Source organism: Carassius carassius, chromosome 28 (assembly GCF_963082965.1).
Source record: "Carassius carassius chromosome 28, fCarCar2.1, whole genome shotgun sequence".
Taxonomy (NCBI): Eukaryota; Metazoa; Chordata; class Actinopteri; order Cypriniformes; family Cyprinidae; genus Carassius; species Carassius carassius.
This window is the reverse complement of record NC_081782.1, coordinates 325,341-340,041: the sequence shown is the minus strand read 5'-3', so window position 1 is coordinate 340,041 and position 14,701 is coordinate 325,341. Positions and strand designations below refer to the sequence as shown.

General features: G+C 37.1%; 1 protein-coding gene across 3 annotated transcripts in view; it reads left to right on the top strand.

The window, feature by feature from the left end:
- LOC132107629 (uncharacterized) overlaps window positions 1-14,701 on the top strand; it is a 68,657-nt gene that overhangs the window by 27,778 nt on the left and 26,178 nt on the right. The window contains exons 5-7 of one of the 3 annotated variants that reach the window (XM_059513727.1): window positions 2,024-2,329; window positions 2,990-3,283; window positions 5,944-6,265. In XM_059513727.1, the coding sequence (XP_059369710.1) occupies window positions 2,024-2,329; window positions 2,990-3,283; window positions 5,944-5,969 (626 nt within the window). In that variant the 3' untranslated portion in view covers window positions 5,970-6,265. Of the gene's footprint in view, window positions 1-2,017; window positions 2,330-2,989; window positions 3,284-5,943; window positions 6,266-14,701 lie in introns of those variants that run through there. The other 2 variants (XM_059513725.1, XM_059513726.1) reach the window with 2 other exon arrangements.

Here is a 14,701-nt window from a genome sequence, read left to right as displayed (position 1 = left end):
TCCGGTCCCTGTATGACCGGAGCAGGAGCTTGGTTAGCGTTGCCGGCTGTAAGTCAGACTTGTTCCCTGTACATGTTGGTCTCCAGCAGGGCTGCCCTTTATCATCGTCCTGTTTATTATTTTTATGGACAGGATTTCTAGGCACAGCCAAGGGCCGGAAGGTGTCCGGTTTGGGAACCACATGATTTCGTCTCTGCTTTTTGTAGATGATGTTGTCATGTTGGCTTCATCGGGCCAGGACCTTCAGCATGCACCGGGACGGTTTTCAGCCGAGTGTGAAGCAGCTGGGATGAGAATCAGCACCTCCAAGTCCGAGGCCATGGTTCTCAGCCGGAAAGGGGTGGATGATAGGAGATAGAGATAGGGTGAGGAGCTCGGCCACTCGGGAATAGCTCTGAGTAGAACCGCTGCTCCTCCACATCGAGAGGAGTCCGCTGAGGTGGCTCGGGGATCTGTTCGAAGACTGGTGGCCCACCCAATCAGATTAATAAAAACAATTTATTTTTTTAAATTTTAATAATAACGAATTAATAAATAATTTAATTTTAATAGTTTCCTGAGGACATTTAAGTACAGTAGCTACGAAAAATAGCTACAAAATAAAAATATTATGTCGGCATATCACGTGTCAGTCCAGTGATGCTATCACGCAACACAGCTCGTTCTCTTGTGAATTTTTTTTCTGCACGGGCCGGCCAAACACTCTCCGTCCGCGCACTGACTTAAAAGTGGTGTAACGCCACTATTACACTGTGAAACACACATACTCCGTGTGCAGTGCGTGACTGATGCACGACTGTAGGCTACCACAAACACATGCTACACCACACTTGTATTTCAAATCCAGAAGTTATCAGAAGTTACCAGAAGTTATCAAAAGTTATTATTAAAAAAGTAAAAAAAAAAAGGTTTGTCAGCATTGTGATTCTCTTTATACATATACACTCTTTAATAGACGTTTTAACACAATTTAAACAACGTATTAAGCGCTACTTATAAAGATTTATATATTAAGTTGCTCAAACAAGTGGTAAAATATTTAACCATGTAGTACTTATATTAAAATCGCAAACATTTCAAATTAAAACTTGAAATTGACAAAAACAGCCGACTATCATGCCTTTTCTTTTGCATTTAAGTTTTAATACAATAAATATTGCATGTCACAAAGAAATTGTTTTTTCACCTCTACCATGAATGAGACGAGAGTTGTTCATTATGTCGCCTTGTTGAAGTAAATTTTATTTTTCCTTGCTTTACCCCGGTCCTAAAGTAAAAAAAGATGACTGTGTAAAAGAGTATAATTAAATTAAATGCATTTATGGTGAGATTACTACATTTTATTTAATTAAACGCATTTATGGTTTATGGTGAGATTTATTATATTTTCATGTCAATCTGTGTTCATTTTGACCACGAACAATGCACTGTCAGCCTGTCACTTTAATTCAGCGCATGCAGCACATCAGAAATAGACTCGGTGCGGAAACGATCTCTGCACTGCACCGCTTATTTCTTAAGCTACTTTTTGTAATGTCTGTTTGATGCTTTACACCAAAATGACATTTAGTTATATTTTGGGAGTAATTTCTCAGCCAAATTTGATGTGCGAATACTTTGTGAATATTTAGATTAATTAATTGCCACATCACATAATTAATTAAATAAAAAATTGTAATGCACAAACCCATGTGTCACAAACCCAGGAAGAAACTCATGGTAGTCTCTGCCAGCTATTCTTTCATGTTAACTGAATGTATTCTCACCTTATTCCAGAAGTGTCTGATCCCATGTGGAGTTGTACAGCTGCAGCTCACCTTCAGTCATGAATGCTGGGGGGGGGGGGGGGGGGGGGGGTCTGAACTAGCTAATGCATGAAATCAGCACCCTGTTGAGCTAGACTGGCACAAAGTATTTTATTTCAACAATATGCCAAAACATGTTCTTTGTAAAGTTAAGCTTGATCTTCTGAACATTTCTGTTCTATTTCCATGTGTGTCTGTAACTGTTGAGATAGTGTCAGTGACGGAAGGAAGAACTGTCGCTCTACATACTGGTACTAAACTACAGAACGGTGAAGAGATAAAGTGGTGGTTCGGACATGACAACAATCCCATAACCCAAAACAGTGGATGGACCAATACAGACGGAGATATAAATTGTGATGTTACTGATGAGAGATTCAGAAACAAAGTGCAGCTGGGTGGTAAGACTGGAGATCTCATTATCAGTTATATCAGGACCATTCACTCTGGAGTCTACAGAGTACAGATCTCCGGCAAAACCAGAAAAACCAAATACAAGAAGAGATTCTTTGTTACTCTCAATGGTGAGTAGATCAATAATCATGCACTGTGTGAACAATTTAGATGATCTGATCACAAATTCCCAGTACATTATAACGTTACTGTTAGATTTCATTGTTATTCATTGCTAAAATAAAAATGTAAGATATAAAGTCGTAACATTACCAGAATACCATTTTGATGTATGGTCCAAAAAATTCAAAAGAATTGTGTCCAAACCACAACTATAATGATTACGACACAGAACGATATAATTGGAATAACTTTCAAAATATTTTTTTCAGCTGATGAGCGATAAAAATATTGTCAGCCAATCACAATCTATTCTGCTTTGAAGAGCTCGAGCACTTAAAGCTCGAACCGACAAAATGCAGCGTGTGCTTATAATAAACAGAACAATATTGTGCTTTTGTGTGGATGCTAATATAGTTATTTTTATAGTTATTGTTATTAGTGTGAATGGGACTAAAAGAAGTAATATTGCAGAAGAGAAGTAGAAATGTTTTGAGAGAAATCACAATATTACAAGAAAAGCTGTGAAGATGAATCATAGGTAATTTAGATTTCAGATGACCTGAAACTATGAACATTGAGTGAAGAAAAAGAAATGCTGAAAATGCTAATTAAATCAATTCACACTTTATTTATTTATTTGTGTTTCTGTGTGTTGCTTTGACATCAAGTGATGAAAGTGCGAGTAAAGGTTGAAGATTCTGTCACTCTAGAGACTGATATTGAAATCCAGGAAGGAGATCTGATACTGTGGACCTTTGGAGTTAAAAATGGTCTTGTTGTTAAAGCTGAATCAGGAAAAACTACTATTAGTGAGAGCTTCAGAGGCAGACTGCAGCTGAACGATCTGCTGGTCAATGGGTCTCTGACCATCACAAACATCACAGATGCAGACTTTGGACATTTTCAACTACAGGTCCTCAACAACGAACGGAACAGATTCAGGAGATTCAATGTGATCAAAGGTGAGTAGAACAACATTTACTCTAATTAATACACATTTAAACAACAGTTCTGGTCATCCACTTGTATGTGCTTGTTCATCCCAGGTTATATGTGTAATGTGATCTGTAAGGGTGTGACTTTGTGCTGGTACCTTGGCTAGTTAAGGCCTGTCATGGATAAATAAATATGACACTATGGGGTTCACGTCATGTATTTTGTGCACTCTTGTTATTTTAAATGTAAATGTGTGCCAAGCATGCTTCCAACAGAACTGATGACGTCTAGATGAAAACAACAACTTTTTAGAATGCCACAAACACAGCGCAGGTCATGTGACAAGAACCATCCAATCAGCTTCACCCTTCCATAACAACACCGAAAGTTCAGATGAAGGAACAGCTGATCATAGCTGGAATAAACAGAGCTGTATGATTTGTAAAGTGTCTAGTATTTTGAAACCAACTGAAGAAACAAGCAATGAATGGAGATGCATAAGTATGTGAATATGTATTTGCCAACTGTAGTTTACTGCATATTTTCATTATCCAAACAGTCATTACCTTACAGCTAGCCAAAATACTTTCTTTGCAACTGATTAATATTCACCTGTAGACAGATATGTTCTGAGTCTAGCTACTTATCTTAGCGACTTTAGCCGATATTAATGGAGACAGTGCAAGGTTGCTTAGTTCACCCGCTCACTACATGGACTCCTGCACTACACCCACTGTTGCACTTCACCCTGGACTACAGTTCCCATCACCCATTGCACTAATTGCACACACAGCTGAAGGCACTGATCACACACACACTGCTGAATATGCTGATTGCACACAGCTGTACCCACCACACACTCACCATATAAACACGCACTCAGACAACTTCAGACTGCCCAGTATTGTATGCGCTTATCGTTAGTTAGCTTATAGCTACCCTACATTACAGCAAGCTCCTGAGCCCACATTTTCCACACATTTTATGATGTGAACGGTGATGGCAAGTCCCTATCGTAAGTCATTCTTCAAATCATTTACTCAAAGGATTCGTTCAAAATGGCTTATTCAGTTAGAAAGGAAGCAAGTAACAGTCTTTATGAACGGATCATTGAATCATTGACTCACTCGATTAATTCAAACACAGGTTCATTTATGAATGAAACAACACAGTGTTGCTCTGAGATGCACAAATGTCTGCCTCTGGCTTTATTTGACAAAAAAAAATTGTATAAATGTAATGTTACTCCTTATCTGTTGTGTTAAATTCAATATCACATTTGTGATGACGCTCACAGGAGAATGTCACTTTTGCTTGTGTGATATTACAGAACTGTTTTGTATCTTATTAATATAAAAAACAAAAACCCATACCGGGGCGTAAATTTCGTCTAACAGTTGTGGGGCACAATAAACATAAAAATTCTCAAGAGCAATTTCTGGGGACAAATAACCCAGCTAAAATTCAAGAGTTCAAGTTTAAGATTTTTATTTGTCACATACACAATTATATAGAGCAATATGACCAAGAGTGAAATTTTAGTCCGGTCCACTCCATGCATGGACAGTGCAATTATTAAAGAATACAACACATATGAAAATATACATAAATATAGCTATGAAAGAATTAAATAAAAGTAAACAATAAAATATGAAATTAAAGTACACTGTAGTTTTAAATATTGAGATACACAGGAATGTACAAGAGGCTAATGTGCAAACAGGTTGACACTGTCAGTATGTCAATGTGAGATAGTGAATGATGAATATCTTACTGATAAAGTGAACATTAAGTGGAGACATGAAGATATTAAGAGGCTGGTTTTGAGTTTAGGAGCCTGATGGTCTGGGGGAAGAAACTCCTCCTGAGTCTCTCGGTTTTTGCCATCAGGCTAAGGAAGCACTTACCAGATTTCAGCAAAGTGAAAAGATGGTTACTGGGGTGGGTGGAGTCCTTGATGATTTTAACAGCTCTGCTTCTGCAGCGTTTGAGGTAGATGTCCTGTAGAAAGGGGAGAGCAGACCCGGAGATGCGCTCAGCTAAGCGCACAACTCTCTGCAAGACTATTAATGCAGCAGGAGACCGGGCCACATTAGACCACGTCAAGCTGTTGCGGTCGCGCCATGACCGCGTTCGTGTTCGTTGTAGACATTACTATCTGCCACAGTATTGCCAAGTCCACGCCGCGACCCCAATAATGTGTATTTCAACCCCAGGTTTTTGTTGTGAACACTTGGCAACCCTTTCTATCAAGCAGGTAACATTATTATTACTAACATAACGGACTCATCAAAAAATACATTTGAATCAAGTATTAAAGATAAAATAATCACTTCATCCGTTGTTTAAGTGAATAAAATAGCCGACAGCCTTACTTACTGGACTCCCATAACTATTGATGTCTCTCTCACATGACGTGTGTGTGTGTGTGTGTAGGTGACATAAAAGAGCAAAGCAGGCATTTAGACCAAAGCACTGAGAGGCAAGGGAGGGGGAGACTAAAAATCTTTCATAACTTAAAACGCACAGCTTCATATTTTGTCATGTTTTGTTTAATGTTCTGTTGTTTCAGCATGTATAGAGACAATCAAGTGGAGCTGTAACATCATACATGTGTAGATTTATATAAAGCAGAACAGTTTTTTTCCTGTTCTTTTTAATTTCTGTGATCTCTATTTTCTTTAAGCTTCCGAAGAAGAGTGTGAAATCTAGGATGAGCAGCAGGGGATGAGTTCACCTCAGTAAGACACGCCCACCACTGTCAATCTTTGTGACATCATCAACTGAACAATATCCCTGCATCTCAATGTTCATACTATTCATCCTAAACCATATGTGAGATTAGGATAAGTGTGTCTTAAAGCATAGAAAAAGAGTATGCCAAAATTCCCTGGAAAATCTACTATTTCAGATTGATTTTTGAAGTGTGGATCGCACACTCTAATGGTTAAAATGAAGGATTCAGTCCAGAATTACAAACACGAATAAAAGGCGTTAGAAAAACTACAAATGTGTACAAAAGTTATAAACATAGACGAAATAGAAACAATGTAATGATCGTTTTTTTGTACTCTGAAAAGAGTAAAAACGGTGTTAAAGTTGTAACGAATTAAATACAAAGAAAACTAGGTTACTGATTATTTATCTAAAACAACCAAACAAGCCAAAAACTATCAGATACGTTCGTTAAGCAACACGTGTCCAAGCTTGTAGCATTACAATTTAAAAAGGTGTTTTGTTGCCAGCTAGAAAAGAAATCTAGGTTACAGAGTTTATAGCATTTGTACTTTACCTCCAACAAACAAACAAACAAAAAAAGAAGCGAATGTAAAGCAACAATACAAACCAGTATTATACAATAAATATCTGATTTAAACCATGTCTATGCCACTGTTGATTATATGGGAGAGAAAAAAACTCCAAAAGATCATAGAAATGAGTTCATGCTGAGCAAAACTGAAAGAATTTACTGAACCGATTTGTTCCTCTCCTGCGATTGTTACTTCTGCACTCTTTTTTTATTCACAAACAGAAGTGAAACATAAAACATGATATTGAGTATCAGTTTTAAATCTAATTCAAATAACCAGTCACAGTAACTGATCGGCTCATAGACTAATTTAATGTGACAACTACGAAAATGAAATGCTAGAAATTACCTTAAATTGGCTAAATGCATGTTAGATATATATATATATATATATATATATTTTAAATAAAATAAAAATTAATTTATGCATTTAGCAGATGCTTTTATCCAAAGCGACTTACAGTGCATTCTGGCTATCAATTTTTATATATCATGTGTTCCCGGGGAATCGAACCCCCAACATTGCGCTTGATAGCGCAGTGCTCTACCAATTGAGGTGTGTGTGTGTGAGAGAGAGATCAATCCAAGCTAAATCCTAGCCATCTTCAAGAATTGGCTAAGAATGCATCTCTTCCATCTTTATTTGACCCTCTAACTCTAGCACTATTATAATTCTATTCTAAAGAAAAAAACAAGTGTCCCTTTTACACTTGCACTCTGTTAATTTAGTGCTTGTTTTCTTAAAAATATTAAATAAAGGAAAAATAAAATAAATTACAAATTAAGCATCTAACACTAGATTGTTCTGTTTTTCTTTTTATTTATTATATAATAAAACAACCTTGCTACATGTACTGCATTAAGCTAACTGAGACTGATATAGTACTTGCGTGTTGATTGCTTCTATTGTCATCATTTGTAAATCGCTTTGGATTAAATCATCTGCTAAATGAATAAATGTAAAATTAATATAGAAATAGAGGGAAGTCATGGCTTAATGGCTAGAGATTTGAACTTGTAAGCCAATCTCGGGCCGGCAGGAACTGTAGGTGGAGGGGAGTGAATGTACAGCGCTCTCAATACCACGACTGAGGAGCTCTTGAGCAAGACACCGAACCTCCAGCTGCTCCCCGGGTGCCCACTGCCAGTGTTGGGGAGTAACTAGTTACATGTAACGGCGTTACGTAATTTAATTACAAAATTAATGTAACTGTAATTAGTTACAGTTACTAAGAAAAAATGAGTAATTAAATTAGTTACTTATGAAATTTTTAACGATTACAAAGGGGATTACATTTGAATATTTACACACATCCACATACAGATTTAACTGATTTCTTTCCCAAATTGCACGGACTATTATGAGACATACGCCCTAATAATTTCCGGGATGCGGAAATACAGTCTGGTTTATAGAATCCAATCATAAAAACGAAATGCCTAACGCGGACGGAATGTGCCACATTTTGGATGACTAAATCAAAAGTAGGTCAGTATACTTGAATCAAAACATGACATCGACTAGTGTCTGTGAATATTAAGCTCCAAAAATGCAATATATGACTCCTGCACGTTCCGCGTGTCTGTGGAAATCAGGCGCGGACTGGACATCGGGAGAACCGGGACAATTCCCGGTGGCCTGGCAGTCGATTTGGTCCTCTATTTTAATATCATTATTGTATAATTGCCTGCCGAATGTACTAAAGCGATCATTTGCGAATCTGCCATTTAATAATTAAATCTCTAAAAAGTCATGAAGTGTTAGTCATGACTCGTGCGCTCTCCGCGCCTCCGCCAAACGGTTTGGATCAGACTCAGAGTAATCAATGCGAGAGAGAGAAAATAGAGTGGACTGTGGAAGCGCACAGCTGGAGCAGAGAAGCAGAACTACTGTTCAGGGTTTCAGGTCAGTTTCATCTGTAAAGATGCTTTTTTGTCTTTGTTTTTTTTATTTATTTGATCAAGCAGCAGCACGTTGCTCATCAGTCATCACTCAAAATACTATTTAAAGGACATCATTATTATAAACGTTATTATTAACGTTTTATTATTTTACTATAAACCCAGAGAAAATGTTTAGCTACTATTGTTTAACTGTGGTAACCAAAAATGTAAAATTATTTTACAAATGTATTTATTTAAAAATAAATACAAATCCATTTGCAAAATAAAAAACAAAACAAGGTTATTGTATTTTTATATAGGCTAATAAAAGCATGTTCAATTTTTGTAAGGGAAAAACATGACTCGTGTACAGTATTAGGATTTTTCTATAAACATATTGTAGTATTGTAGAGTATTGTAAAGTATAATTTTGAGAAAACTATCATCATATCATATACAAAGAGACAGCAGTTTAAAAAAAACACCAATGTTTCAGGAGTTTATTATACAGAATATGACACATGCTTATTAGATAACTGTATTTGAATTGATATATATGCTTTTATTTATTATTATTTAATTTTCACAAATTTAGAAAAGTAATCAAAAAGTACTCAAAAGTAATTAGTTACATTACTTTAATAAAGTAATTGAAAAAGTTACACTACTATTACATTTTACACAGGGTAACTTGTAATATGTAACCTATTACATTTCCAAAGTAACCTTCCCAACACTGCCCACTGCTGCCCACTGCTCCGGGTGTGTGTGCACGGTGTGTGTGTGTTCACTGTTGTGTGTGTGATCTGAAATGTCTGCAGACTGGTGTGTGCTGTGAGGATGGAGGAGTCCACAGCGGCATCCTGGAAATGGTCCAGTGACACGGATGAGACGCCCATCACTCCAGCTCTCACTGTCTCATCAGGACCAGATGCAGCTGTGGTCTCTTCATCCTCAGTGACCCCAGTGCAGCGAGAGCATCTAGAGAAAGACCAAAAGACACTGAGAATGTGATTATGGTAAGGTTTGTTCTGCTGGTTTCTGTTTATACAATGAATGCTGACTTTTAGAAGCTTCCAAAGCACCGTCAACAAATGTCATGTAGTTTTTACCTGAAGTGATTGACAGTGCTCTTATTACAGGGGCCTACAATCCCCTGATCAACCTGGAGAAAAGAGCTTTGCTCAAGGATATACTGGTGTGGTTCTGAACCAGCAACCCTCTGCTCACCAGTTCAGTGGTTTAGCCCATTACAAAAGCAATAAATCTACAACAACAGAAAAATGCGTGTAATTGTAATCATGAAATTAACTTTGGCAAGAAATGTAAAGCTGACAACATGAGATGTAAAATGTTTCACTCTGTGTAAATGTAGCGGTTGAGAGACCTGAACACATTAGTGTACTCCGCTCAGGGGCCACACACATAACCTCCATAAATCTGGTCAAAGATGCCAAATCATGCCCCGAGCTTGTGTCAACAGATCGTGTCTGAGAGGAATCTCCCATGGAGGGCTGGCTAGGTCCCAGAACCACAACTGAGTGGGCTACCAGCAGCAAGCACGATCATACTCTGAACAGGATTACTGGGAGCAACCGGACAGGGGGAAAAGCATCAAGATTGGTCTTGGTTCCCTGAATAGGGAACGATATGCTGCGATGGTAAATAAATTGGCGTGATGGTATAAGAGCTTCAAACACCGAAGGGGTTCCCAAAGCGATGACGTCATCACAGCATCTCATTCCCTATTCAGGGAACCAAGGTTACATAATCAACCGAGATGTTACCCTGGCAACAAATCTGTGTGTATATTATTATTATTATTATTTACTTCTATTTAGGATTTTAAGTGTACTGCCTTAATGTTTTAATATTTGCATTGTTTTATAATAATAATAATAATAGTAATAATAAAAACACTGTATAAAAGGTTTTAATCTATCGTTTGTTTGTTTTTTGTCAAGTGACGTGAAAGCATTGGATAGAGAAATTAATTTACAAGATTCCTTACAAACCGGTGCATATTCATTATTATTATCATCGTCATAATCATCATTATTATAATTATTATTTACTCTTACAGTTATTGCTTTTCTGGTCTCAGATTGTAGCTTTTTACTTCTTACAGTTTATAAATGTATGCGTTTCTATCATGATGGATATTTTCTAAACACTGAATGTGGGCACAAAGGTAATAACTCCAGTCAAAGCTGATAAGACTGCATAGTGAACTCGAACCTGAAGACTTGTCAGACAACAGACGAGGTGAGCTAATCACAGACTGAAGACCCAGGTAAACAATTAATTAATCCTTTCTGTATATTATAGCATTTTAGTTTTGTATTGTTTGTAGTGTGATCAACTTTTGCGTAAGTACTAGGGAAGAAAGATAATAGTTTAATTATATTTGATCAAATGAACGAAATGACTCGAAAAAACGATTCGTTCATTTTGCTGAACGAGACACAAAGGTCGGAGTCGGTAAAATGATCCGAGAACTTCCCATCGTTTGTCATCATTTGTCAACTTGAAGGTACGCCCCTCTCTTGCAGTCTGCAGCGAGACTCTTCTCCAAGTGGGAGCGGCTTCTGACGAAGGAATGGAGAATCAGCGAAATAGCAAAATATTAATTCATCTCCATAAATCATTCGTATTACATTCACGGCTCTTTGAAAACACGCAGTTTATAATATTGTTTTCTCTGTTGATTCTGGGAGGTAAGTGGATTTATGTTATTCTTTTAGTTCCGTTTATGATACTTTCGGTTTCAGACATCAGCTTAAGTCTTCAAGCGTTTAAAAGCGAAACCAACATTTATAAATAATGTGGCAAAGTTTTAAAACAAATGCAAGTAGCTTCTCAATCAGCCGTCGATATCTGCCGAAAATATTCACCCAGACGGTGTAGCTATTATGATGTTTAATAAACAGTCAGCCTGTGCTAGATTATTGACCAAAATTTGCTCGGAATGAAACCTGCTGCATTCCATGGAGTTAATGCGCGTGTGTGATATATGTGACAGGAAAGCGTTTGTACAGGACATTTGAGTGCCTCCCTCCAGCCATAAAAATGTTATCTCGTGCAGCCACAGGACAAGAGGTACAGTCGTAGAAATCCCATATAAGAATAAAAGGGGACGTGGGCGTTTCCCACGGATATTGCGGAATTATGGAAGCATATGGGTAGCATTATTCAATTTGGAATGCAATATGTAAAATGGCAATGCATTTCTGTATTTACATTTACATTTTCCAATACATTTGTGCAACGTTTGGTGCAAAATGAAAATGAAAATTAAATTACATAATTTTCATTTGCCATTTCATACACCAGTTTTAATATGTAAAATGAATACTAATTTTAACACTTTATAAATTGCAAAATAAAATGAAAATGTATTACAGAAATGATAAGATATGTATAACATGTTCAAACAAAAACTGTGGGAAAATGATCATTTAAATGCTATTTTTCTTAAATGCATTAACACACACAGTCAAGACACTTACGATTGCATTTTCATTCAATGTCCTGCAATGAATGTAGCAAAATTCAATGTGCACATTGAAAATGCATTCCTAGCCGATCACGTGTCCGCCCCCCCCCCGCGCCACGTCAATCACTGCGTGAACAAGGCGGGGCTTGCAGAAGGTCAAGAGACTCAAATCTCAAGAAGAGGATTCAAGTGAGAGAACATGGACAAGACCGTTGGTCCGTGTATGTTTTGATCATTTTGGTTTATGGCTTCAATATTTCATTTGCACTTGTGGGCGGAGCTGAAACGCTGCTTTCATCTGATTGGTCGAATCGCTCCAGCTTCAGCTCGGTCTTTTCATTCTTTCAGGCAGAATAAGAGTCAGTGTGAGTGGAGCACTGTAATGTCTGAAACTACACTCACTGTTAATTAGCATAATATCTGAATCAGATGTAGCTGGGCACATAATTCGTGCTGCTACGACTTGCAAGAGACCCCGTTAAATTATTTCTAGGTTGTATACTGTATTGTATAAATATTGTCCCACTGATAAAAATAGTGCAAATAGTTCTGTCTCCTTGGATAACAGTGAAGTGGAAATAAATATAGTTAAATTTATGAAATAAAATTAAATAGGATTTTTTGGGAAGGTAAGTCTGGCCAGTTATACAGCAACACGAGTCAGACGAGTCTGAAGATCTGAGCTGAATTTGGTGAAACATTAAAGTTCTAGTCTGTGTCAATTACTCTCATAATAAATAATAATAATAATGTTACCCATATTTTTCGGTATAAATTGCATCAGTCCAAAAATACGTCATGACGAGGAAAAAAACATATATAAGTCGCATTTATGCAGAACCAAGAGAAAACATTACCGTCTCCAGCCGCGAGAGGGCGCTCTGGGGTAGGCTACAGGAGCACTGAGCAGCACAGAGCTAATTTTACTATTTTTATTTAGAAATGTAACTATATAAATTTTTACAATTATTTATTAATGTCACACACACATACCTAGTGCCTTATGAGTTAAAATAGTCTTGTCCATGTTCTCTCACTTGAATCCTCTTCTTGAGATTTGAGTCTCTGACCTTCTGCAAGCCCCGCCTTGTTCACGCAGTGATTGACGTAGCGCGGGGGGGCGGACACGTGATCGGCTCGGAATGCATTTTCAATGTGCACATTGAATTTTGCTACATTCATTGCGGGACACTGAATGAAAATGCAATCGTAAGTGTCTTGACTGTGTGTGTTAATGCATTTAAGAAAAATAGCATTTAAATGATCATTTTCCCACAGTTTTTGCTTGAACGTTATACATATCTAATCATTTCTGTAATACATTTTCATTTTCATTTTGCAACTTATAAAGCGTTAAAATTAGTATTCATTTTACATATTAAAACTGGTGTATGAAATGGCAAATGAAAATTATGTAATTTAATTTTCATTTTCATTTTGCACCAAACGTTGCACAAATGTATTGGAAAATGTAAATGTAAATACAGAAATGCATTGCCATTTTACATATTGCATTCCAAATTGAATAATGCTACCCATATGCTTCCATACGCAATACTCTGGGTTTTTGTGCTTTATTCTATGGTCTGTCTGAATACTGGATTCTGATTGGCTGGTAAGCATGTAGTAAAACTGTGTAATGCACAGGTAGTTACAAGTCAGTTTAATCACTGTTCTGTATTAATGCACTGCCTTTAATCGATGCACACACACACACACACACACACACACACACACACACACACACCGAGAGAGAGAGAGAGAGTCAGAGATTGCAGATTGCACCATATTTTGATTTTTGATTTACAAAACCAAATGTAGAACACACAAACTTGTCGTCAACGCTTCCCTGCACGATTTTTATTAATACAATAGCCTAGATATTAGATCACTACATTATATTTCTCAGCAACGAGATGGTGCTCTTTTTGAAGTAATTGATTGTTTGTGTAGAGACACACACAGACGCAGCAGCACACACAACTGTCTGTCCTCTCTCTATCTCTCTCGATAATTATTTCAAATAAATGTGATCTTACCGCACTATAACATCTCTATCTGATCTGAAGCTGGCAGAATAACAATTCATAACTGATGAAGATAACTGTTATTTTTACCCTTCTGGTCAAATATTGCAATGCAAAGAGCAGTACTAGTGTGGTGAGATGACCTGAAGAGGTCAACAGTAACCAGGCGAAAGGGGTCATGAGGTGACTTTGATCAACAGGCACATCTTTATTCAGACGGGGTCAAAAATATTAAAACATCACATAAACAATCTTTGATGCAATACAAGTAAATAAGAAACAACGAAAAGAGAACCATAAATGGCCAGAGATTACCTAGAAAGTGAAGACAGAAATAGCACAAAAGCAAAAAGTGTTCTACACAGAAAAACAAAGATAAAGTGATCAAACCCCACACAATCCCAGCCACCTCAACACCACCATCCACACAGTGAGGGAAACTCAGTGACCACCACTGACTCAAGAAACCAAACCTAAACCTACAAAAGAAAAGAAAAAACAACTTAATTAACAATGGACAAAACAGGTAACACAAGTCAGCATCATAACACAGTCACTAATCGAGTATCTTTGGGGCCTAATATCTTCTCTGCCACTCGGGTTCCAAATTCACAGAGCAAAAGAAACAAAAAAAAGATAACAAAAGTATTAAATCTAAAGTAAATGGTAACCATGCATCCCTTAAAGGGAAAACACAGTCCATTACAACAACAACAACATAGTTGGG